Source organism: Heteronotia binoei, unplaced genomic scaffold, assembly GCF_032191835.1.
Source record: "Heteronotia binoei isolate CCM8104 ecotype False Entrance Well unplaced genomic scaffold, APGP_CSIRO_Hbin_v1 ptg000294l, whole genome shotgun sequence".
NCBI classification, from domain to species: domain Eukaryota; kingdom Metazoa; phylum Chordata; class Lepidosauria; order Squamata; family Gekkonidae; genus Heteronotia; species Heteronotia binoei.
This window is the reverse complement of record NW_026800011.1, coordinates 393,488-418,967: the sequence shown is the minus strand read 5'-3', so window position 1 is coordinate 418,967 and position 25,480 is coordinate 393,488. Positions and strand designations below refer to the sequence as shown.

Genomic DNA, 25,480 nt, shown 5'->3' with positions numbered 1-25,480 from the left:
AGTGTTCTGAGCATGGAATAGGGGTCGCTCACTGTGTGTGTGAGAGAGGAGGTATCTGTGAATTTCCTGCATCGTGCAGGAGTTTGGACTAAATAACCCCGGATGTCCCATCCAACTCTATGATTCTATGAGTGCATGTGTGACTGGGTCAAAGTCACCCAATGAGCTTCCATGGCAGAATAAGCTGTTTAATATAACACAATATACTGAGAGGAAGTGGCCTCATTATAGAGGTTTGTGAACTATATTGCTGATTGCATGTATTTGCATATATGTACCAAGGGAATTTGGGTTGTAATGTTCAGGATGGATCCAATAGAACGTCCATGCCCTCACAGTTATTTGCCATCTTAGTTGGCTTACCTTGAAATTCAGTGGAGGACAGATTACTGCATTTTAAACACAGAAACTTGGTAAATACTGTTGTTGTGATTCTGCCCCCCATCCTGAAACAGGCCCTCTTTCTGTTTTTCTTTCGTAAACCTCATTTAACCCTGATATGCAGGACATTTGCCACCTGTGGATGTGGCACTTCTGCATATAAGTGATTGAGACCTAAAGCTCCTACCTGTTTTTCTTGGCTGGGTTTCTGTTGTATGGCAAGCAAAAATTAATCCAGTGATATTTTCCATGGCATAGAAAAATACAAAAAACCACAATCATGGGAAGTGGGGAGCTGTACTTTTTGAATTTCTGCTTGATACACAGCTAAGTACGCTGTAGCTCTGCCAGGAGAGAAAGGCAGCAACCCACAGAACACTTCACAGAGTTTTAATTACAGTGGTATCCTAAGCAGAAATACATCCTTCTAAGCCTATTGACTTTAGTGGACTTAGAAGGGGACTACTCTGTTTAGGATTGCACTGCAGGGATTTCTAGATATGCTGAAATGAGGCACACAGTTAAGGGCATATTTGGATCAGAGCCAGAGTACAAACTTCTCAATAATTTCTTTCATGGTCAAATTAACCAAATAACTTTCAGCATCTCTTACAGTAAAAGGCAAGAGCAAAAGAAACACCTTAGAGATCAACAAGATTTTTCAGGATATAAACTTTTAAGAATCAAGGTTCTCTTTATTAGCAAAAGGGAACTATTTGCATGCTATCTGCATTTTTTTAGTATGAAAATCTGCACTCTAGTGCAATTTGAGGGTCATAAGAGTATTTATACTGGTCTTTTTTGTTTACTGGCTCTGTATTATATATCACTAGCTTATACCATGTTTTCATGGCAGCTTTAACTAATGAGTCAGGTGAGGGGAAATTTCCCCTAGATACTAGTTTTAGTTTAAAAAACACAAAAACAAAGCAGACATGACAAAAGTGACTTTTGTTTCCTCAGGTAACCAAGAGCCGCTCAGGTCTAGTTTTAATTATACCATGTTCTTGGAAAACAAACACCAAACAGAATGTTTTGTCCTGTAGGCAAATAAATGTTGACAGTTTACATGCAATAGCAAACTACTTTTACTAGAAGGCAGTTTCTACTAGAAAAATGAGGTCCGATTTAAACTGGACACCAGCGAGGGAGGAAGAATGTACCCATATAATCTTGGACCTGCTGCCTTGTCTGAACTGCATGCCTTATACATACACATGGCGACATGTGGAATATTAGCATGTTAGTGTGATGTCTACCTGGGCTGTGGCACACTGGTATGCAAATGACCTCATCAGTAAGATCCTTTTACCTGCCAGTGTCACATTTCCCAAAGGAAAAGTCCAAATTATCTGTTGCTAAGGGGTCCTCTTGTAAGAACCCTGCCTTCTCCTCCCACTGAAACCCCTTTGGTTAGTGAGTGAGGTTCCCATCTTATTTGGAACTTTGTTGTTTTAATAGGTACCCTCTTTTACAGCTTAATTGCCAAGAGGGGGGCGGAAGTAGGAGAAGAAGAAAAAGAATTGGTTTTATACCTCGCTCTTCATTACCCAAACAAGTCTCAGAGCAGCTTCCTCTCCCCACAACAGACACCCTGTGAGGCTGGTGGGGCTGAAAGATCTTGGAGAGAACTGTGACTGGTCCAAGGTCACCCAGCTGGCTTCATGTGGAGGAGTCGGGAATCAAACCCAGTTCTCCAAATTAGAGTCCACCACCCTTTACCACTACACTAAGGGAGTCTCTTAAAGGCACCTGGGTTCTGCCACAAAAGCCCATGAAAGAGGTCAGGTGTGCTGACATCACAAACTGAAAAGGTGCAGTCTCCTCCAGTTCAGGGTTCTCCAGAACAGCAAAACTTCATTCTCAATTTTTAAAACAAGACTTTTCAACACTGGAATATCCTGGCATACCCCAGAGGTGTCTGCCCAGCTCAAAGAAATTGTTATTACATTAACCAATGCCCAGTTCTCCTTTTCCCTTAAAAAAACACTCATTCAAGAAGGGCACTCATGCCATTAATTCACACTCTGTCTTTTCAGGAGGTATCTTGACTCATCCGAACTTTTGTGTCAATGCAGATCAGGCTAATTTCATCCTAATTAAAATGTGTAAATTTTGTTGCCTCACCCATGATCTTTGCGCCCATGCAGATTTGGCTCACAATAGCCTAATCAAGGTATTTTCCCCATCCCTCACCCACCCAAATTTGACAGCAATTATCTCTAAACTGCCCAGTCAAATACAAGCTTCATATCTTGGACCAAATACAAGCTTCATATCTTGGACCAAGTGGGTTTCTATGTCCAGCTGTGGGACTCTTCCCCATAAAAAGACCACGCCAGATCAGTGAATAGTGTGTCAGGTTTTCCCAGCAACTGTGTTGCAGGCTCCTCCCCCCCCTCCCCTGCTTTGCTCAAGACTTCAGCTGAGTTTGCCCCTGGGCCCTTCCAGACCTCAAGTCCAGGATTTTGGGTCTTATGTCCCTTTTCTAAAATGTTGCAATTTCTCCCTTCCTAGCTTTTATAAGTATGCCCTCTTGGTGTTTGTGTGTGCATGCAGTTTCTTTGGGAGTTAATTCTCAGGTGCTTAGTGTAGGTTCTTTACATTTTAACTCATTTTATTTTGTATACAATAAAGCTATTTCTTTGTGTTTAAAATTACTCTCTTTCTAAATAATTTTATTGTGGGGTACTCCTACTGAGATCCATTCTGTTATACAGAGGCCACAAAAGTATTGTGTTATTCCTTTCTGGAACCTGTTTCGCCTTCTCTGGATCCAGTTTGAGTAACACCCCTTATTTGTTGCTGATTTTTAAGCCTCCCACACTGGAACTTGTAGTTTGTCAATACCTTGATGGGACTCTGTCTTTGGGAATGCATGTCATCCAACCACTAGGTAATATTATCCAAATTAGCTTTAATTATGGCAACACCTGGATTCAATATCCATCTATTGAAATATAAGGCTACCATTCTTAAAATTTTACTTTTGCCTTACCAGAAACTGATTTGCTCCAATGATACATTCTTTACACTATTCCTATTAGATTTATTAAGACTACAGACCTAATTAAAAATCTATACAATTTGTAGGCCAGAAGAAAGTAAATTTTTAGTTCTGCTGCAGTGCATCTTAGATTTCTGGTAGATGAAAAATTAGATTTTACAATTAAAACTGGAAACAGTTCTCTTTGACCCTGGAAAAGTATGCAGTGACAATGAATACTGATACCCAGGCTGGCCCAATTTCATCAGATCTCAGAAGCTAAGCAGGGTTGCCCTGGTTAGTACGGTATTTGGGAGTCCATGCCAAGGAAGTTGCCACACAGAGGTAGGCAATGGCAAACTACCTCTGACCTTCTCTTGCCTTGAGAACTCTATGGGGTCACCATAAGTTGTCTGCAACAGCATTTTCCACCTTAGAGAAGCCTACAGCAATGAGGGTATGACTTCAGCCAAGCCTAGAGGAGTGACTTATGCAGAGACACAAAGGGCAATCTTTGGTCCCTTCCAACACTATGATTCTATCCTCTGGGGCAAGTAATTCTGCATTGGGATCATTTAATTAACAGCTTAATGTAAGGAGATGAAACCAGAGTAACTGGGCAGGCAACCTTCTCTGTGGTGAGCACTTCGGAGTCACAGCAGCTTGTAACTATGTCATTAATTTGTCTCTCAAGGAACACTACTTGGAGGCCAAGCATCCTTTCTCTGGGCCTGATACAACACTGTATAAGTTAGCAAAGCAAAATGTTTTATGTTTCTGAAATGACCTTTCAACATATATAGTAATGGACTAGGCTCATCTGCTCCCCTACCCTGCCCTGCCCAGTGAAATGACTGTCCACGTGGATCTGTAACCAGATAGGTTCATACTTTCTGGAAACATGGATATGCACAAACACAGGAGTCCAGAGAGGCCAGGTAAGTTCTCATACAGAGAAATGTGCTCATCTCACAAAAAGATCCAGTTTGCTAGCTGCTTGCTCAGAGTGTCTCACTAAACTTTTTCTTTCTCCTAGAGCTGTAGGAGCAGCTACAGAATAGGTCAGGAGAGAAATGCATTCTGCCTGTAGGGTTGCCAACTATGGGTTGGGGAATTCCTGGAGATTTGGGGGAATGGAGCCTGGGGAGAGCAGGGATTGGGGAAGTGAGGAACCTTAGTGTGGTATAATGCCATAGAGTCCACCATCTAAAGCAGTCTCCAGGGGAACTGATCGCTGTCATCTGGAGATCTGTATTTTCGAGAGTTCTCTAGGCCCCACCTGGAGGTTGGCAACCCTACTTGCCCATGCCCTCGACTATGCTTCGGATATTCTTTCAAGCCTTGTTATAATTACGCCCCAGCCAAAGCCCCACAGCACAGGACTCGTGCTCATAGCCACGAGCAAACGGCCTTGACTCCGAGCCTTTAATAACAGGGCGGCACTTTCGCCTCTCGGGTGACTTCCCTTCGTCCGAGTTCAGGAGCTCCACCTCTGTTGAGGGCGGGTCAGGGACAGCGCTGCCCTCACTGGCCCAGGCTTAGCAACCGATCTGTTTCCAGCGTCAACAAAAGCCAAGCCGAAGCAATGGGGAGGGCGGCGGACTGGAATTTCCATGTGCTTGTTTGTCACAATGGGATGGAAGCAACGCGGCAGTCCGAATCAGGTGAGGTGAGGAGGGGGGCGCCTGCAGGGGGCGCTCGGGAGTGCTAGAAGCCCAATATTGGCTTGCAGGGGGGCGTTCCATACGTGCTCTAGCCGGTGAGTTTCACCGTCCTTGCTTTTTCTGCAATTAAAGCTTTGTCCGGAGCTGCGTTCACCCCCACCCCCTTCCGGAGATACCTTTGCCAAGGGGCACCAGCAGCCTGTTGAGCTGTTTGATGCAAACAACTAACATAAGTAAGACGCTTGTTGATGAGTATTCGATTTAATTTATGTTATACAGTTTTGAAATTGCTTTGTTTTGGGAGGAACGAAGGACCACAAACAGGTGCGAGTGAGAGCAATTACGTGAAAGCACCCCCTGTTCTCTCCAACCCAGTGCTGCCTGAAAAAAATACCTGTACCTTTAAGAGCTGTGCAAAGTACAGCTCTTTTTTAGGTTGTGCCCTGCAGGGATGTATAAGGCGCGTTCTATTCAGTGCAAATTATGGCTTTTGTGCAGTTCTTATAGCTGATCCTGTGAGTATTATTTACTCAGTTTCATTATTTACTCAGCCATCAATCTGTCTGAATTAAATAGGGCTTAATTCCAGGTAACTGAGGGTGGGATTGCAACCTTTAAATGTCCAGGAGTCCTTCCAGAACTTGGGTTTAATGCTTCTACCTCTAGGCTTGATAAATATGTGTACAGTGGTTACAATATCCTGTTTCGAAGACAGCCTTCCAAAAGGCATATAGAAGGAAACTCCCATGGCCCACTTTTCTTTCTGCTACCTGTAAAGGCCAGATTCTGGTACAGGAACTAGTAGGCTCACTGGGAATATTCTAGAGTGACCCATCAGTTTTCCACACTTGAAAAACCTTCAAGCATAGCAGATGCTCTGTTACCAAGCCATGGTCTCTGAGGACATGTTAACTTAAAGTGAGCGTAACATTCATTGTGTATGGCTTCTTTGCCTAAACTTTAAAAAAATATTTCAAGCTGTTTTAATGTAAGTTTGGTTGTTCTTATGGAAGGCAGTACACTGTTTTCATCCTAAACAGCTAGTGAGAGTCAGTGTGGTGTAGGTGGAGAGCTGGACTAGGATCTAAGAGACCCAGGTTCAAATCCCCACTCTGGCATGGAAACTTGTTGGGTGACCTTGAACCAGTCACATACTTCTCAGCCTAACCACAGGGTTGTTAGGAGAATAAAGTGGAGGAGGAGAGAATGATCTAAGCTGCTTTGGGCCCCTCATTGAGAGGAAAGGTGATATATAAATAAAACGCCACAGGCTGTGGAAGCAGTTAACATAAGAGAAGCCATGTTGGATCAGGCTAGTGGTCCATCCAGTCCAACAATCTGTGTCACTCAGTTGCCAAACCCCAGGTGCCATCAGGAGGACCACCAGCAGGGCTGGAACTTCTGAATTCCTCCCACTGTTGCACCCCTCCCCCTCAGCTAGGGCTGCCAGGTCAAATTCAAGAAATATCTGGGGAATTTGGGGGTGGAGCCAGGGGACATTGGGGGTGGAGCCAGAAGCAAAATTGCAACAAGCATAATTGAATTCCAAAGGGAGTTCTGGCCATCACGTTTAAAGGGACCAAACACCTTTTAAATGCCTTTCCTCTATTGGAAATCGTGATTGGAAACCTTCTTTTGGGGCTCATAGAATCGGACCCCCTGGGTCCAGTCTTTTTGGAACTAGGTTTTTGAGGAGAGGCACCAGATGCTATGTTGAAAATGTGGTTTCTCTACCTCAAAAAACAGCCCCCCTATCCCCCCAAGCCCCAGATACCCACGGATCAATTCTCCATTATACCCTATGGGAATCAGTCTCCATAGGGAATAATGGAATGCCAAGCAGACATTCCCCCCTGCTTTCTGGAGACCCTGAAGCAGGGGGAGGGCCTCCAAACTGAGGGATTCCCTGCCCCCACTTTGAGATTGGCAACGCTAGGACAAGGTCAGTATAATTATACTGTCTGTAGTTGAGTTTGGGAGGATAGTCTGCAATAGCAGAAAGTTAGTATGTAAATTACAAAGCAAATATTTACCGTGCTGGCATTTCCTACAGCTCACCCACATCTGTCTCAGATGGGAGTCATGGCTACTAAAGGCCATCACCTCAGGCTGGCTTTTCTTAATAGGCAGGACTTTTTCTGAGCAGGAATGCAGTTCCAACTGGCTTGGTGTCAGGCGGTGGGGCCTAATAGGCAAATGAGTTCCTGCTGGGCTTTTTCTACAAAAAAGCCCTGCAAATAGGCAAGTTGTTGGCGTGGGTAGAAATTTATTTCCTTATTTTGTTTTATTTCTTTGTACCGTACCGTTCTCCCCAATGGAGATCCAAACTGACTTACATCAGTCTCCTCTCCTGTATTTTATCCACACAACAACTCTGTGAGGGAGACTGTGGAGAGAGTGTGTTTGGCCCAAGCGAACTTTCATGGCACAACTTCATATTTGAACCTGAGACTTCCAGATACTAACTTGACACTTTTAACCACTACACCATACAGTTGTAGGAAGTAATCCAGGTCTGGTCCTGTACTCTTGGAGTAAAGTGTGAAGTGCTGTTAGGGTTGCCAAGTCCAATTCAAGAAATATCTGGGGACTTTGGGGGTGGAGCCAGGAGACTTTGGGGGTGGAGTCAGGAGACATTGGGGGCGGAGCCAGGAGCAAGGGTGTGATAAGCAGAATCGAACTCCAAGGGAGTTCTGGCCATCACATTTAAAGGGACAGCACACCTTTTTAAATGCTTTCCTTCCATAGAAAATAATGAAAGATAGGGGCACCTTCTTTTGGGGCTCGTAGAATTGGACCCCCTGGTCCAATCCTTTTGAAACTTGGAGGGTATTTTGGGGAGAGGCACTAGATGCTATATGGGAAATTTGGCACCTCTACCTCAAAAAAAGCCCCCCCGGAGCCCCCGATACCCGCAGATCAATTCCCCATCATTCCCTATGGGAATTGTTCATGGAGGTGCATAATGGCTGTGGGGGAGGGGCTTCCCCCGCCGGCCAGCTGGCTGGGGGAGGGGGGAAGCCTGTAAAACCAGGGGATCCCCCGCTGGGACCTGGGGATTGGGAAGCCTAAGTGCTGTTGATTTATATTGTCAACATATATGAATGCGCAGAGGACCTAGCCTTAGGGTACAGAGTTAGACTGGGCAAATTTTAGATCTGTTTCAGCCCTATGATTGATTATAGAAGACAACGTGTTTATAGTGGATAGTTGTCTTTTAGCAAATTAAAATACTCTCTGCATGTGAAAATGAACTGTAACCATTCCCACCCCCCACCAGTGAAATGCAAAAAGCTGTATGTAGGCAACCTCCCAAGTTTCTCAGTGTTTGGGCTGGACTCTTGCCAGTTTGTCACCTCGAACCCTTAAGCTCCTAGGCTTCCGGAGAAGTCCATGCATTTATAAGATGGGATATGGTTCCCAGCACAGATGGCTGTATGTGTTACAACTGCAGACATCATGGCAAGCAAAAGGCTTGAATGACATGCTTATGTGTATACCCAGATGAAAGAAAAAGGCTGGCTTCATTACCTCTTTCTGAACTTTTCACGAGCATGTTTTAAAATGTTGGATATAAAGAGAAACCTTACATTATTATTTTTCTAACCAGCTTGGCCTTCCAGTAATTTGTGTGGAGTTTTTCTTAGAGCATTTCTGATTTGTAATGGTTTTTAAAAAATAAACATCGTGTCCCTCATCTTTTACTATAAAATTGCCTGAGCAGTTCATGAAAAGATATTGTACAGCTGGTGTGGAATTTACATTCTGAAGGGGAAAAAATTCTGGAGTTAAGCCTCTGAGCAGCTGTCAAAATAACATGGCATTTACATACACCGCACAGTACTACTGCATTTGATGAATGTCTAAAAGCACCCATCCATCCATCTATTTCTCCATCCATAGGTGAATTTAGTTTGCCACAAAGAAGTTTTTCAGTGTCTTCATATAATACTGGAGTTGTCTTTTGGCACCTTCTGATAGATTTTTACCTCTTTGCATAAACACTTGAAACCTTAGCACCCTTTCATGTGCGAAGTACCCTATCCTAATTCATCCATTTTGTTGCTGTCATAGGTCTGATGATGTCCATTTGACAAATGGAGAATCAAGGCTGAGAGGACTGGCCAAAGCCATTTAGTTAGAAGTAAGATAGAACTGTTTGATATAGGCTCATCACAGTTACAATTAAAAAAAATGTTTTTAGTAGTTTAAAATGTACAAAGTGCTTAATGTACATTCTCATATGGCTGTGACTTTTGTGTAGGGATTTTGAAATATGAAGTCAATGTATACAGGTAGGATTTGAACTGGAATCCCAGTCCATCATTCTGTTCAATGAATCACAGTGATTTACAGTAAGAGAGAAGCTTTTATTTCCTAGGAGTCAACAGCATGTGCAATGTATTGGTTGCTGTTGTAGACATCCAAATTGTGCACGTTTGCACAAGACTCAAATATACACACAAAAAACATTTTGAAGAGCTTATTAGTTGTCGTGTCAGCAGCCTTCTCATTCTCTTTCATTTGCTTGAAGTTGCCCAAGTAACTATTGTGGTACATAGAGCTGGATTAAGGGATTAATTTCATCATACTAATCTAAACATCATCAATTGACAAAAGTGCAATGACTGTGAGCCTTTGGCGAGTCAGCAAACATTGGATGCTTAAAGAGAGGCAGCTCTGAGTGTATATGAAACACTTTCAATTAACATTGTGTTGCAATGCACGCAAAAACTTTTGTTAACAGTGAATTGCACCCACCTCTCTTTGTAGCATGGGCCTTAGTGATGAACGTCTCCAAGGAAGAAGAACCACTTTCCAATGCATGGAGCTCTGATCTGGATCAGGATTTCAGGACTATGACATGAAGTTTAAGCCTTTCTCTCTGCACTGCTTCCAGCCTGAAATGGTTGTGAGAGCTGTGATTTGCCCCATGGGAGAAACTTGCATGTACTGACCTGTGTACCTGTAAGCTTCTCCAAAGGGCAAATGGTGGCTGCCTATGAGGGCCATTGCATATCAGCGGACCAACAATGCAAGGAGGAAGACTAAACTCTCTCCCTCTCATGCTGTGATCCCAATCTGGACCAGGCCCCTGCAAACTTTATGTGTTTTTTTTTTTAAATTGGGAGGTACTGAAACATCTGAATTGGCCCTACAAATAGGATAGTCTCAATTGGAGGTTGATTTAATTGCAGAGTAATGGAAAACTCTAGTTGAGTGAAAAGATCATATGTGCCATTTAGACATGATCTGTTTGGAACTGTGTTCTGCAGTCTCTCTTTCTCTCACACAGACTGAGAATGTCATTTCAGAAGGCTGTCCTCTTCTGAACTATGGACTTAGAATTGCAGGTTGCCTATTTGGAATCTCTGCTTTTCTATCAATTTCTTTGGTGGTTAAACTCTAAGAGACTTGGGTTGGGAGCCTCTAATCCAGGGGTGGAGAACGTCCATCCCGAGGGCCGTAAACGGCCCTCGAGACCAACTGTCTGGCCCTCAGGGATTGCTGGGCCGAGCCAAGCCACATGGTGGCCTCCCTGGGGCCTGGCTGGCTGATGAGGACTGTGAGGCGCAGCTACAATGTGCAGTGGCCTCTCTGGGGGCCGACTGACTGGCAGTGATCATGGGGTCCAGCCGTGCAGTGGCCTCCCTGGGGCCTGGCTGGCTGGCTGGTCAGGATCACTGAGGGGCCTGGAAAAGTCACTGTCACAGTTCAGGTAAGTTTCCTCCTCATTTCTTTCTTTCCTTTTCTTCCCCCCCATTTCTTTATTTCCCTTTATTCCCCTTTCTTCTCCCCTTTCTTTATTTTCCTTTATTACCCAACTATCACCAGTTCAATTTGCACTTGATTATCCCAGATGGTGTGGCCTAATATGCTAATGTGACCTTATATGCTAATATTAGGGGATGTGGTCTAATATGCTAATGAGTTTCTGTTGGGCTTTTTCTACCCAAAAAAGCGCTGGACCTAGGCATTTGCCTAGGGCGGTGGGTTGAGTGTGTGTGTGCCAAATTAGGCTCTCCCGACATGTCTTCAAATAGAAAAACAATTATTTGCATTAATTTTGCCAGCCTAAATCATTCTCCCTTGACAGAGCACTGTTTTTTAAAGCTGATAATTTTGTATGGCCCACAAATGACGTTATAAATATCCAAATGGCCCTTGGCCGAAAAAAGGTTTCCCATCTCTGCTCTAACCATAAATGAAGTTTGTTTGCAAACACATTCCTTGATTCCAGTGGTTTTGCCTGCCAAAAGATCTTCATGTTATGTTAAAGGCATGTTCCTCAACAATCAAGCTCCACCAAAAAGAAATCTCTAATGCAATGCTGGTATGATCACACTGCGCAGGTGTCAGTCTTCACTGTTCTTGCTTGACACTCCCTGAAACTTAAATATGTTTTTTTCTTGTTGGTGTTAGCAATGATCAATGAAGACAATGACTAAAGTACCAGCTTAAGCATAGGGTAGAAATATATATGTATTGCTGTGAATTTTCTTTTTAGCTTTGGTTTTTAATATAATGCTACCAATGGAACTGCAATTTGAAGGGGATGACCAGGGTGATGGCTTTTTAACTATTTCCTGTTGCATTATATTTTTGCTGAAAATCACCACCCCAGTTATTTTTACTGCATAAGAGAAAATCTATGGATACGAGTCACTGAGGCTACACTTTGAAGTGAAATATCGGTGCAGGAGGAACATGACTTCATAACCATTTCTCATAGTGTGTTTCCATGGATCATCAAGCAACTCTTGTTTTGTTCTCAGCAGGGAAAAGATTGGGATACTCATATATTTTATATTGTGGTAAAAAGAGAGTGTAAGGGTGGGTAGTAGTAGTAGTACTTTATTCACGGTCATCCGACCAGCTTAATACAAACAAAAACAAAATCATAAAAACAAACCCATCACCTCTTACACAAAATTCCTCACGCCAACTATTGCACATATTGTTAAAACTCATAACCAAGATTTACATTCTCAATTTCCCTCCTTTCCAACTGAGCAACATAACAGAAACGGGCAATCTTAGATGAAACATCAGAATGAGTGTCAGACAGGAGGAAGGCAATCTGCTCATCCTCCGGCCTGCCCGCCAAGGACCCGAGAATTGGAGAGATTAATCTTGCCCTCAAGTCATTGTAATTAGGGCACCGCAAAACGATGTGGAGAGTTGTTTCGACCTCATTGCAATTACAGGGGCACAATCTTTCCAGATATGGGTACCCAGCGTAACGTCCCAAAAGCACCGAAGAGAAAAGTGCGTTGAGTCGTGCTTTTGAGAAAGCTATCCGATATTTTGGGATAGTGATGTTGAAAAGATACCTGGCTGGGGACAGTACTTCGGCTTGCTTCCCTAAGAAAATGTGCGCAGAAAGACTAGCTCTAGCAGATCTCAGTTCCAGCTCAACCAACCTCAGGCGCAAAAGTTCTTTCGCATCCCTCAGTTCCATCATTGCTAGGGACTCAGGGGAGAGATCACAGAGTCTAAAATGATCTAGACACCTTTTCTCCCAAGTTCCCACAAAAGAGTCGAAAAAAATCAGATGGGGAAGGCCACCTGGCTTTGAGAGAACCCTCAAAAAGTAACAAAGGGTGTTTAACCACATAGACGTCTCGATGCTTGGGACGCCAGATTCCAACCTGATGGCAGTGTTTGGCACACAACTGGGAACAGACAGAAGCTTGCGCAAGAGTTTAGTTTGTACTATCTCCAACGGCTTGGTGGTTGAATAAGGGGCAATTTCAGCGCCATAGAGCAACTGGACCCTGGTCTTTGCAGTATGCAGCCTTAGTGCTGCAAGCAAGAATTTGGCCCCTTTGGAGATGTAAAAACGGTAGATGGCATCAGCTGTTCTTTGCGCAGATTGTGCAACATAGTTCTTATGTGCCAAACGCTTTCCCTGATAATGAAAAATCACCCCCAGGTATTTAATAATTTTTACTTGCTCAATGGGTTTGCCATTTAGAAACCAGCAATGAGCCTTGAAACGTTTGGTGAAAACTAAAACCTTGGTTTTATCTAGATTAATTTCCAACTTTTCCTACAGACTGGTCTGGGTTAGATGGCGAAGGGCCCTTCGCATACCAATCTGCGTCCTGGATAGTATAAGCACGTTGTCAGCATACGCTAGAACTGGAATATGCCGATCGGCGAGCTTGGGAGGATGTAAAGCCAAATCATTAAAGGAGGTTAGAAGTGAATTTATGTAGAAATTGAAAAGCAAGGGGGCGAGCACACAACCCTGTCTGACACCCTTGTTCACTAAAATTGGTTGGGTTAGATGGCCTTGAGATGAGCATCTTATCCTGATGCCCGAGTTACTATAAAGGCTAACCATTAGCAACAACAGCCGTCTGTCAATAGACGAAGCTGCAAGCTTGTCCCATAACCTGGATCTGGGTATCAGATCAAAGGCAGCCTTAAAGTCGACAAAGGCTGCAAAGAGTCTGGAGCCCTTTGTGGCCAAATATTTATCAACCAGAAATTGCAGCACCAGGGCAGACGGCAGCCTGAACATCGGCAATAATGCCTTGAGAATCCATCCAGGCCGTAAGTTTGTCCCTCAGATGTAAGGCATACAGTTTGCTAATAGCACTTAGCAAACTAATTGGCCTATAGTTTGAGGGGAGTTCATGACCCCCTCTTTTGTAAATGGGCACAATAATCGCCCAGCCCCAATCGGCTGGCATGTTTGCTGTCTCATCGATATATGAGAAAAGGGAAGCCAACGTTGGAGCCCACCAATCCCGATGCTCTTTAAGCAGGTCAGACCTAATGTAATCCCCCCCAGGGGCTTTCCCGCTTCTCACCCTCCCTAAAAGGGAGTTCACCTCCTCGCAGGTGACAGGATCCCAGGACGGAATGTCCTCTGTTAGCAACTTCGCTCGTAGGGTGGGGCAAGAGGGCTCTTCAGAGGCATATATCCTCTGAAAGTGTTCCACCCACTCTGCAGCAGTAATATGATTTGAAGCTCCTGAGGGGAAAACTTTCAATAGTGGGTTAATTGTATGCCAAAAAAGCGATGAATTGTTTGATTTTGCTGCATCAGGTTTATTATAGTATGATGACTGGGTAGCCTATAGGGCAGGGGTCCCCATTCCCCAAGATGTTACCAGTGGGTGTCACAGAGTCTGCCAACTCCTTTCCTGGTGCCTACCAAATATTTTAGAAGATGGGAGAAACCTGGTGGGTCTGTTGCCCATTAGTGCTTCTCAATAGCCATTGTAAATTTGATTGGCTTTGCTGCCACAGCACAGTGACAATCCTAAACTGATCTGTACTCGTCTATTGACTTCAATGCATTTAGGAGAATCTAACTGTGCTTAGGACTGCATTGCTGGATAATCAGATCTTTGGATAGACAAAAATGATTATTTGCAAAGAGCTGCAGCTGTCTTAATATGGACTATCAGGGACAGAAGCACCCGACTGGATAGTTTGTATCCATGTCAAAGAATATTTCTTATACTGACCTTCAAGGATTGTCAATTTCAGTGACCTATTGCCCACAGTGGACAGAAAGCCAACAAAGAGGCTAAATTATTTTCCTGGTGTTGCTCTACATTGCCTTAGAACAGGGGTCCCCAACCCCTGGGCCGGGGACCGATACCGGACCGTGTCTGTTTGAGATGGTCCACGCAGCCTCACCACCCTTCCCCACGGCACCTCCTCTTCCCCCCGATTTCACCATTTTAAGGCCGGAGAAGGGAAGGCTCCTTCCCTGACCTTTAAATGGTGAAAATGGGAGGAGGAAGCAAGGCTGCGCCGATGGCAGCGGCAAAGGAGGAAAACAGAGGGGGGGAGGCGATGAGGCAGTGTTGACAACGGTGGCAACAAACTTGGAAGGAAGAAAATGGAAGGGGGGGCAGTGAGGTTATGGGGACGACGGCGACGGCAAAGGAGGAAAACGGAGGGGGGGTAGGCAGGGAGGCTGTGTGGATGGAGGAAGGAAGAAAATGGAGGTGGAGAGGTTGCACAGACAGCGGCTGCGAAGAAGGAAACAGGGGAGGAAAATGGGAGGAGGAGGTGGCGAGGCTGTGCATGGGGGGGTAAAGGAGGGAGAAGGAAATGGGAGAAAAATGGGAGGAGGCAGCAAGTCCCTACGGGGGGCAAAGGAGGGAGGAAGAAACGCCGTGGGGGAGAGGCCGAATTGGGTGTCCCCACCCTGCCAGCCCTGGGGCCGTGGTCAGCAGGCCAAAAAGGTCCCTGGGGCTAAAAAGGTTGGGGACCACTGTCTTAGAACATGGACATTCTCTCTCTCTCGACAGCCATTGATGGACCTGTTCTCTGTGGTTTTGTCTCAGTGCTTTTTAAAGCCTCTGCATTAGTGGCCATCACAGTATCATGTGACAGAAGAATATAAGATCTATGTAGGGGTTTTTTTTTTAAGCAGGAACACACAGGAACGCAGTTCCAGCTGGCTTTGTGCCAGGGGGTGTGTCCTAATATGCAAATGAGTTCCAGCTAGACTTTTCCTACTAAAAAGCCCTGTGAGAAACAATAGTGATGTCGGGGAGTGTGTCCTAATGTGCAAATGCGTTCCTGCTGGGCTTTTTCTTCCAAAAATGCCCTGGATCTATGCCAGATCAGACTAGCAGTTCATCTAGTTCAGGATCCTGTTTCACATAGCAGCCAACAGACAGGGCATAGAGGCCTTCACTGATGCCACCTCCTAGTTTGGGTATTGCCTGAAAGCTATACTTTGTCTAGCCTGAATCGTCTGCCCATCAGTTTAGGATGCAGAACTATATAATTGCTCAAACACAATGAAGATTTAATGAATGTTTATCAGTGCATATGCAATGAAAAGTTTCTATTAACTGTGTTAATTTTTCTACTCTATCTTTATTTAGGTATTTGTGCTACTTAAAGGGAAATGTGACTCGTGAGTATTCTCACTGACATTAATAAAAGTGGCTTCTGGGGGGAGGCAGATCAAGATCACAGTGCCTTTATAGATCAACATCTATGTTTAATAACATGGTTGGACCTGATTTTTGTTTTCCAGTGCCTAAAATGTTGGGACTGGCTCTGAATACAGCTTTGGAAGGTATAAGCATAATAGAATAATCTTCTATTCTTCATATTTTAAGAGGAACATAAAAAGAAACAAGAAATCAGTGTGGTTAGAATGACTGGTAAAGTGGGTAAACAGATTGCCTGGAGTGAACATGAGTATTTGATAGTCATGGTGATTTAGTAAATACTTGTGGAACTGGATAATCTTACATTTTGATGCTATTTATTTCCTGTCTACAGTGAACTAGTTTGGTATAATGGTTTAGGGTTGCCAGTCTCCAGGTGGAGCCTCCAGGTGGGGCTTTACAACTGATCTCCAGCTGGTAGAGATTAGCTCCCCTGGAGAAAATGGCCTCAGCATGGTGCAATGCCATAGAGTCCACCCTTCAAAGTGGCCTTTTTCATGAGAACACTTTTTATAAAGGGGGTCAGCTTCTAAGTTTTATGTCTTTGAAAATTTTAGTCAGTTCTTTTTCTTCCATTATTTATGGCCCATGGTATACTTTTTTCATTATATATTAATTCTGTTAATCTCAATGAAGAAGGCACACTATAACTGAAGTATAGATCTCAGCCTAATTTCAAACCCATCTCCATTCTACATTGGCTGAAAAGTTTCCCACTCACTTTTTGTAAGTTAACACAGAGAAGGAGGAAGAGAAAAATCGTAACAGTAGACATGAGAACAACTTGTTTGTGAGAACCTGTTTCAATAGAACCTCATAAGAACAACAAAATATTAGAGAAAAGATGTGGGGGAGATACCAATTGTTTGGTAAAGAAAGGGGTTTCAATTTAGATTACAATCTTTTCCCTTTACAGAGGTAAATTTTGATGGGAAACATAAAAGCTCACCTGAGCAATATGAATCACTTGTTGCCTACAAGAACAACTCTGGAGAAAAAGTATGGAGGGATAATAGTATTCATTGGGATGTGGATGTGCGACCTCTCATCTCTTCCACTAAATGGCTTCAGCTTCATGGACTCAAGAGGAATAAGTTGTCATTTTCTCAGATTTTATCCCAAATTGGATTTCAGCACAGGGAAGGTATGACATGCACCAAATAATTGAGGCTTGTAGAAGCTGGCTTTGGGATGTTCTTCATCTCCCTTCTGCACCCCACCCCCACCAATTATGTATTATGCTGCCTCCAGCATGGTGTCTCTAGGATATCTGAGAAGAAAGCAACAGACAGAAACAACATGCACCTCTAGTTCTGGAGTTCAGCACTAAATGGTGGTTGAGTCCTCTCAGCTCTTTTGACAGCATCTTGACTTCTGATTGCACAGTCTTGTATAAGTAGTGTTTAGAAGTTACTAGCCCAGAAAGAAAGCTTCTTGGCACACCAGGCCACTCACACAAATAGGTTGACTATGAGTGGTTCACTGATGTTGGGAAAAGAAAAACAGTCAACCTTTTTTTTCCAGTTTATCAAAAATTCTCTACTTGGCTGCCTGAAGACTGTTCTTAAGAAGTGAGTGGCTATTTGCAAACATGCATGTCTCTTTTCTTCGGATCCCATTTCCTTATAATTAGGGCTGTCAGATTTCAGGCTCCGGCCCAGAGTCTCAAGTTTTTGGTTTTATTCTGAAGGTGGCAGGTTCAGATCCTAGTACCCTCAGCTAATCTACTCATGATCACTTATTTCTGTATGAATGCCTACATTTGGTAAACACTGCACATGCAAATGGATGATAAGAGGCAATGGTTGGGTGCTAGCCACCTAACTATATTTTGTGTTCAGCACATAGTTAATTTTATTTGATGTGATTAACAACATTTCAATTTTTAATTATTTTTGATGTGATTAACAGCATTTCTCTTGAGGGCCACATGGTTATGGCTATGTTTAAGTTACTAATACTGTGTGGAAATAATGTTGTTCATACTATTTGATATGACCTCATAATACCCCATCCAATACATCTGAGGGGTTGAGATGCTGGGGAATCTGACAATTGTTCCTATGATTTAGATATGCTCACTTATATATCTAACCCATTTGAATCAGAAGCGTAATATTTGTATTGTAAGAAAAATCATTCCTGATTATACAGTACTCTCCTTGTTGGGATTCAGTTTGGGCTTCTGAATGTTCTGACAAACAGAGCTGGGGCTGAACTATGTCCAGAGATGGCTCATTCTACAGCAGTTGCATAAACTAGCCTAGGATCCAGTTATAGACATTTTCTCCCTTTTTATAAGTATATGATCACTGAGATGGTATCAAAGACTTGCAGAAGCTTTTGTTTCTGATTCATATCAAAACGTAGTTATGCTCGACAAGAACAATCCATCACCTCAAAAGCAAGCCCTCTTCTCTTGCCTTGTCCTCTGCAGGTTTAATCAGAAGTAACCCTATAGGTTTCAGCGGCATCTACCCTCAAGATAAACATGCATTGGGTTGCAGTCTTTATATCAATGGGACATTTCTGAGTACAGATGCAGATGACTAGACTGCAAAAAGAATGCAGGGTAATGGAAACAGTACAAGTAATTACCTCTGTTTATATTCTAGACTATGTGTCCATCTTGGGGAAACTTGTGGCTTCTCGATATTCAAACAGGCTGTATCCTCAATACACAAAAGCAGAAGATGGAAAACGATATAATGTAAGTGTGATGGATTCATAGTTGGGTGGAGTAATAAAATTTCTCACTTTCTAAAAAACATGTCATGTTGACAGAATGAAATGGCTAGAATTAAGTGCCTGCTATCTGCCTATAAGGTGTAAATAATACAAACAGGCTTTGGATACTTTGGATATTGTCATTGAAATTTACAAAGGAGTAGAGCACGAGGTTTTAAGTAGATGTTGCCTGTATGAACCTTGGAATGTGACTATTGTAATTGTTATACAGTCATATGTGTGATACATTGTAAAAGGATAAATATAAATTTTTAGTGCTTCAAGATAGAAAATTTACATATTACTGTATTTTTTCAGTGCATAGTCTGTTTCTATAATGTGTAAATGGCTGTACATATTCTGTAAATTGGGACTGTGGCTTAAGTGCTTCTGACTGCCATGTTGACAGTTGACTTAGAATATCCACCTCCTAAATTGTCAAAGGAAGTAACAGGAAAAATTTGCGGGAAGGGGTTGGGGTTGGAGTTGGTAATTCAAATAGCTGAGATGTCATATGAAAGTGTTCTGTTTTTATTTGGCACTTAAATAATCCAGCAAAGAGTTACTGACTCAGACTGTTTTTAAACAGTTTTCCCCTCTCTCAACTAATCCATTAAAAGCTATGGGAATGAAATCATGGTCCAGAAACTGGTTTCCTCTTGCCATTTTCACAAGGGCATTCCCTGGTCATTTCTGGTGATTGTGTAGTGGGAGCAATAGTAGATATTTGTGAATCATAGCACCAGACTTTTGCAGAGATAATGCATGAATGCTATTTTGATACTTTTTAGCACTTCCTGTATAATATTGGCTCCAGTTGCCCCTCCACTGTGTACAAATGATCTACATTAACATTTAAGGGTATAGACCAACCCAGTGGGAGCTATGGCATGTCTTAATGTGGAGACTGTGCCTCCATCTTCAAATGCTATGAAGAAACCAAGAAGTAGCCAGCTGCTACATCTCTTACCTCAGTGTTCAGCTCACCATTTTGGAATTTATATTGTCTCTCTATTTTTATTTACCTATAGCTAACAGCAAAAAAGGACATCCTCATTCATTTCATGGATAGTCTTACTGTAGCTATTGAACTGTACAAGCAGAGAATGGAATGGTTAACTACTGAAAGCCGGCAAATATTTGGAGTGATCCAGGAACAGTCCATTGTTGTGGTTCTGGATTTTGGTGTTTCTTCTCGAGCTGAATTTAACCTGTGTTGTGAGGCCCTTTGTATGGTCCTCACACAGCAGATTGCCCAAATAGCCAAATTTAATCTAATTCGGTAAGTAAGAGGAGAGCAGTTAATTTCCTATGATTTGTTAATGTGATTTTCTCGATTTCTAAAAATTAAATAATCTGAAAAAAGGGTATGGCCAACTAATTCAGTTTCCAAAGTTATATTTGAAGGGTATCAAAAGATTAAGTGACAATAATTGTATTGTTTCAGAAGCAAAGCTGTAATGGCAATGCTTATTACGTTTGGTGGGATAATAGCCTGCTAATTAGGATCGTCAGAAAATGCTGCCAGTCTTTTTTAAGTGGCAAAGATTTGCTTGCAAGTGATATATTATTTTCTCCAAAGTTTCATTTGGCATTTTAATTTTCAGAAATCTGTGTTCCATACTGGCCAGTTAAATAGGTCCTTCTCATTAGCTTTTTAAAAATCAAATAGGATGGAAGATGACCAAGAATTCTAATACAGATTTCTAAAAACCAAATAGGATGGAAGATGACCAAGATTTTTAATACAGGCGCCTTGTACTGAAACAGACCATTGGTCTAAAAGGGCCAGCATAATCACCTCTGACAGGCAGCAGCAATCTAGGGTCTTGTGGAGGTCTTTCACATCCCCTACTATTTGATCCTTTTAACTGGAGATGGTGAGGATTGAACCCAGGACCTTGTGTATGAAAGGAAGTATTCTACCACTGAGGCATGACATGGCTCCAAGCCTTCTCTGCTAATGTAACCAAAGTTCAAAATGGTTATGGAATAGGCTGGAGACTTAGAATAAGAGCTGAAAAGAATCTTCCCTTGTTCTTTCTCTGCCTTAGGCAGCAGAAACATCAAAAACCCACTGTTTGCTTAGAAAACCTGGCCCTGCATAGTATGAATACTTTTTCTTTGAGTTAAGGGAGAAAATTTTAGGGTATAGAGGACTTGGAAGGAAGGCAGCATCCTTTCATCAGTTCTTGGAAGCTTAGCTGGGTCAGCATTTGGATGGGAGACCACCTTGGAAAGCTCGGCAGAGGAAGGCAATGGCAAAGCAACTCTGCTTCTCACTTGCCTTGAAAATCCCTTGCTGAGATTGTCATAAATGAGTTGCAGCTTGACAGCACTTACATATATATAGTGTGGTTCTCTCCAGAAGGCCATAAATACATTCTGCAAATAACCATTCTGTATGCAAATCAAAGTTGCATATTTTTGATTGCATGTTACCCTGGATAAGAATCACAGTTTCTCCAGCAGCAAGACTGTCTTTGACCCTGGAGCTGGGTTGATACCCAATGCCAGAGAGAACTGACAGTACTAGGTCAAACGGGCCATTTACTTGAACATGCACAAGGTGGCCTAATAAGCCTGCGCTCACTGATTTCAATGGGCCTGAAAATTAATTCAGGACAAAAGGGTTAAATAGCACCATGAACATGGGATTGAGGGCCTGCTCCCTAGTTGTTGATGTCATAGGGTTACCAATCCCCAGATGGGACCTAGGGCTGTGCAAAAAAAAAAAAAAAAAATAGAAAAATTCGGATTTGGGGGTATTTGGGGCTACAAAATACGAGAGGCCGTATATCTCCTAATAGAAGATTCAAGAGCTGAATCTGATTCAGGAGATATATGGCTATTCCCAAATATACGGCCCTATTATACCCTATGGGCCATTGAAATCAATGGCAAAATAGAGTATAATGAAGTGCAGCTGGGGGGCACAGGGTTTGAGGTAGAGGTTCCAAATTTTCAGGGAAGCTTTAGGAGACTTTCTCCTATAGAACCCCCAAGTTTTCAAATGAATGGACTATGAATGGTCCAATTCTGTGGGCACCCAAATAGGGTGCCCCTATCTCTCCATTATTCCCTATGGGCCATTGAAGTCAATGGCAAAATAGGGTATAATGAAGTGCAACTGGGGGGGGCAGGGGGGTTGAGGCAGAGGCCCCAAATTTGCAGGGCAGCTGCAAGGGCCTCTCCCCTACATAACCCCCAAGTCTCAAAAAGATTGGACCAGGGGTTCCCATTCTAGGGGCACCCAAAAAGGCCCATTTCTCCCAATGCGGGAGGAAAAGCAATCAGCCAGTTTTCCCACTGTAATAACAGTGGGAAAACTGATTCTGGGGAGCAAAGGGTTTGAAGGAGAGCCCTCAAATCTGCAGAACAGAGCAGCTGCAGGGGCCTCTCCCCCACAGGCAATGCCATGTCCCCGAGCAGAACCAGTGCCACCATGCTACTGCTATTGGCACAAACAGTACACTAGATCAAACTAGAGAATCTCTCTCATTCAAAAATTGGGGTGCAGGCTCTCTGCAGGGACTGATGCACAAAACCAGTGCATTGAAAAAACAAGGCTGAATTCTGAGGAAAATTAAGAGCTGAGAAAGTTATTATGTCCACTGAGATAGGAAGCTAAGATCTTCATGCTTGACATGCAGGAAGTTCATGCCCCATCTCTGCTGCATGGCAGTAGTACATTCAATGCACCGGTTCTGTGCAGCAGTCTTTGCAGACAGCCTGAACCCCAATTTTTGAATGAAAGAGATTGATCTAATGTACTGTTTGTGCCAATGGCAGTAGCATGGTGGCACTGGTTCTGTTCAGCGACATGGAATATTCATAGAAACATTCATTTTGGCTCATGGTAGGGATTATTATAAGCCCCCTGCACCAAATCTAGCCCCTTGAGGAATATTTCCTAGCCATGAACTGAGTAAGAGCAAAAGAGGGATGAGGAGTTAATTGCACAGGTTTAGTTATTTTTGTAGGTACAGTGATGATGGTTAAGGCCTTGGCCTTCCACCCAGTTACATTCTCTATGACCATCCAAGACATCTGTGGGCCATCCTGTTGTGACAGCTCTCAAGTCTTTGGCACAGAGCTCTTTGATCTTCAGTGAGTGCTAAAGCCCTCTCCTTTTCTCACAGACAGCTGCTAGGAAGGGTGAAGGAGCAGGGCTATGTCACTGAATGTGATCAAAGTGGTTTGTCTGAGAAAGGCTGCAGAGATTTTTCTGGGCATTTGGTACCCAGATCAAATGTCTGTCTAGACACTGTACAAGGCCTCCCCTCAATCTGAGGAATTCCCAGGTAAAACCTAGTAGGTGGCAAATCATGCATTGTTTCCTCCTATTGGTTCGCAAGTGCTGCATTGCAAGCCAGTTTAGCATTTCGCCTGAATATTTTAGTTCCTGTCTGTTTCAGGGCCACTGAAGATCTTCTGAAGTGGCAAGAGAAAGCTGTTCCTGTGACTGAGTCTTCTGTTAAGGCTGCTGTCAAGTGGCTCTATACATTGGACCACCTGCCAGCTGTTTGCCACTCAGGCCCCATTGAAGCTGTCTTGGAGGCAGTGTGTGATGATACGGTAATCTTCTGCATAATTCCAGTCAAGTCTATGAATACCCCATGAGAATTGGATTGCAAGTTTTATGGTGATGAATTATGAAGGGGCTAAATAAAATACCAGTGGGTTATTTAGAAGGAATTCCTTTCAAGTAGATATGCAGACGGGTACTTACCAATATCATATGTACATAGCAATACCACACTCAGAAAGCTGAAGCTTTGCATTTGACTTCCCACGAAGCATTGGAGGAGGGAGTGTTTCTATGATATTAAGAAATGTTGAAAATATTATGCCTGATAACATCAAGTATACCTCTTCAGACTGCTCATATTAATGTTATTCTAGAAAGGAGCTTTTTGCTATGTACGATGATGTATTCAAGAAACATGCAAGGGAAAATTTTAATGGCTGCTGATAATAAAACGTGCCTCTTCTGTAGAATTTTTTTAAAATAGAAAAATATAATATTCCAGATGCCTCAGTTCTGTTTAGGAAAAAAAAGGACAAAAGTAATTTGGAATGCTAAAATCTCAGGAGAAATTTAGATGAAAAGAATTTGGGAAGTGACTCTAGCTACAAATTGTATCTGATCAATTATAATGTTGGTTTACAGTGCACATGGCCAGAATTTGTTCTGGTTGAAAGGTATTTGAAGGTAGCAATTTTTAGTCTATATATGGCAATCTTTCGGTTCACTCACCTTGTTTGTCTCTTCCCTGAGCCACATCAAACCTGCTCTATTTTCCTCTACTACACCAAAAGAAAGGGGATGAGATCAATTCATGAAGGCTGAGTAGTATTAACATGAGGAACCTTGTGCTATTTTACCTATTATATTCTACTTGGATATGGCTTCATATTAGATACTCAGATGACAAACTGAGATTCACCACACAAATTTACACTTATGGTGAAACTGGATAGAATTTTTAACCAAATGTAGCCTCTGTGTTGAAACTGATTTGAGTTTTTGTGTCTGCAGTCTGAGACCAAAAATGCCACTTTAGAAACTTTGGCTTAGTTTTAACATATGAATAGTAGCGTCTAAGGATTTTTTTACTTGTCTGTCACAGATAGAAGCTGTGTACTATTTTGTTGTGGGTGATTTGCCTGAATGCATGAAGCACTTGTTCCTACAGAAGAGCTCAAGAAGGCCATGTCCAATCCATACTGTGTCTTTTAATGCCAGGGAAGAAGAAACAATTACTTTCTTAAAGGAACTGAGTCATCAGACCAGTGGCAGGTATGAGGTAAATGTAATATTTAATGTTTCTCAGTTCTGTAAATCTGTTTTGTGAGCTGATGTATAAATCCTTGCAAATGATCTGTATCTCTTTTTCCGTCTGTCTGCCCAAATAATAAACTGTTTGCAGCAGGAAATGATCAGGCAGTCTTCTTTTGAGGTGGTGGGTGCATATAGGACATAAAATGGTAGAGTTAAAACCAAAAACTAACAGATAAATGATAGCTTCTGGAATAATTATTATGCCACAATGCTGTGTTTGGCTATTTGTGAGTTTTAGTCCAGGTTTTGCAATTTGATTACACAGATTAGTGGCTTGTTTCTTCTACCCAGTGATGGAACTGTAGTTCAGGGTTAGGCTAGACAGTCTCCCAATGCAGAGTTCTTATACCTTAGTGAACTAGACTTCCCAAGATTCTGCAGGGGAAGGCAATGACAATTTAGTTAGTAATGACAAGTTACTATGAAGGTGATTTGCAGTGCAGGAGAATGCATTGTGGTCTGTAGACACCATCAGAGGATCATGGCTGCTACATCTTGATTTGTCCAGACAATTTAGTTTTGGCATCTGTATGTTAAGAATATGCTGAAACAACAAAAAAAAATGAGTTGCAGAGAAAGGCATGGAATATGGTTAAAGAATATAACATATTAATGGTGCTTGTGTCAGATCATCAACTGAAATAACCAGATACATGTATAAAAATTTTCATGTTTCAGGTTTCATGCATTTGCTGAAAGAACTGATTGTGTAGATATGACAGAAATATCAGAAGACTGGACTGAGGATGAGACAAACTTGCCTACCCAGAACTTGAGAAAACTGAAAGGGAAGCTTCCTTTAGGTAAGACCAAACAACAACAAAAACCAAAAATCAAACTAACAAACCCCAGAACCAACAACCTTCACCCCCAGTATTGGCTGGCTGTACCAATCAATAGCAGAATCATCAGCTACAAGATACAGGCTGGATCCAATGAA

The 25,480-nt window shown here is 42.6% G+C and overlaps 1 protein-coding gene across 1 annotated transcript in view; it reads left to right on the top strand.

The window, feature by feature from the left end:
* The first annotated feature begins 15,902 nt into the window (after window positions 1-15,902).
* LOC132590554 (von Willebrand factor A domain-containing protein 3B-like) overlaps window positions 15,903-25,480 on the top strand; it is a 77,696-nt gene continuing 68,118 nt past the window's right edge. The window contains exons 1-8 of the mRNA XM_060263486.1: window positions 15,903-15,928; window positions 16,052-16,093; window positions 16,885-17,112; window positions 18,584-18,678; window positions 19,727-19,977; window positions 23,114-23,273; window positions 24,329-24,498; window positions 25,219-25,343. Coding sequence (XP_060119469.1) covers window positions 16,060-16,093; window positions 16,885-17,112; window positions 18,584-18,678; window positions 19,727-19,977; window positions 23,114-23,273; window positions 24,329-24,498; window positions 25,219-25,343 — 1,063 coding nt within the window. The 5' untranslated portion in view covers window positions 15,903-15,928; window positions 16,052-16,059. The remainder of the gene's footprint in view (window positions 15,929-16,051; window positions 16,094-16,884; window positions 17,113-18,583; window positions 18,679-19,726; window positions 19,978-23,113; window positions 23,274-24,328; window positions 24,499-25,218; window positions 25,344-25,480) is intronic.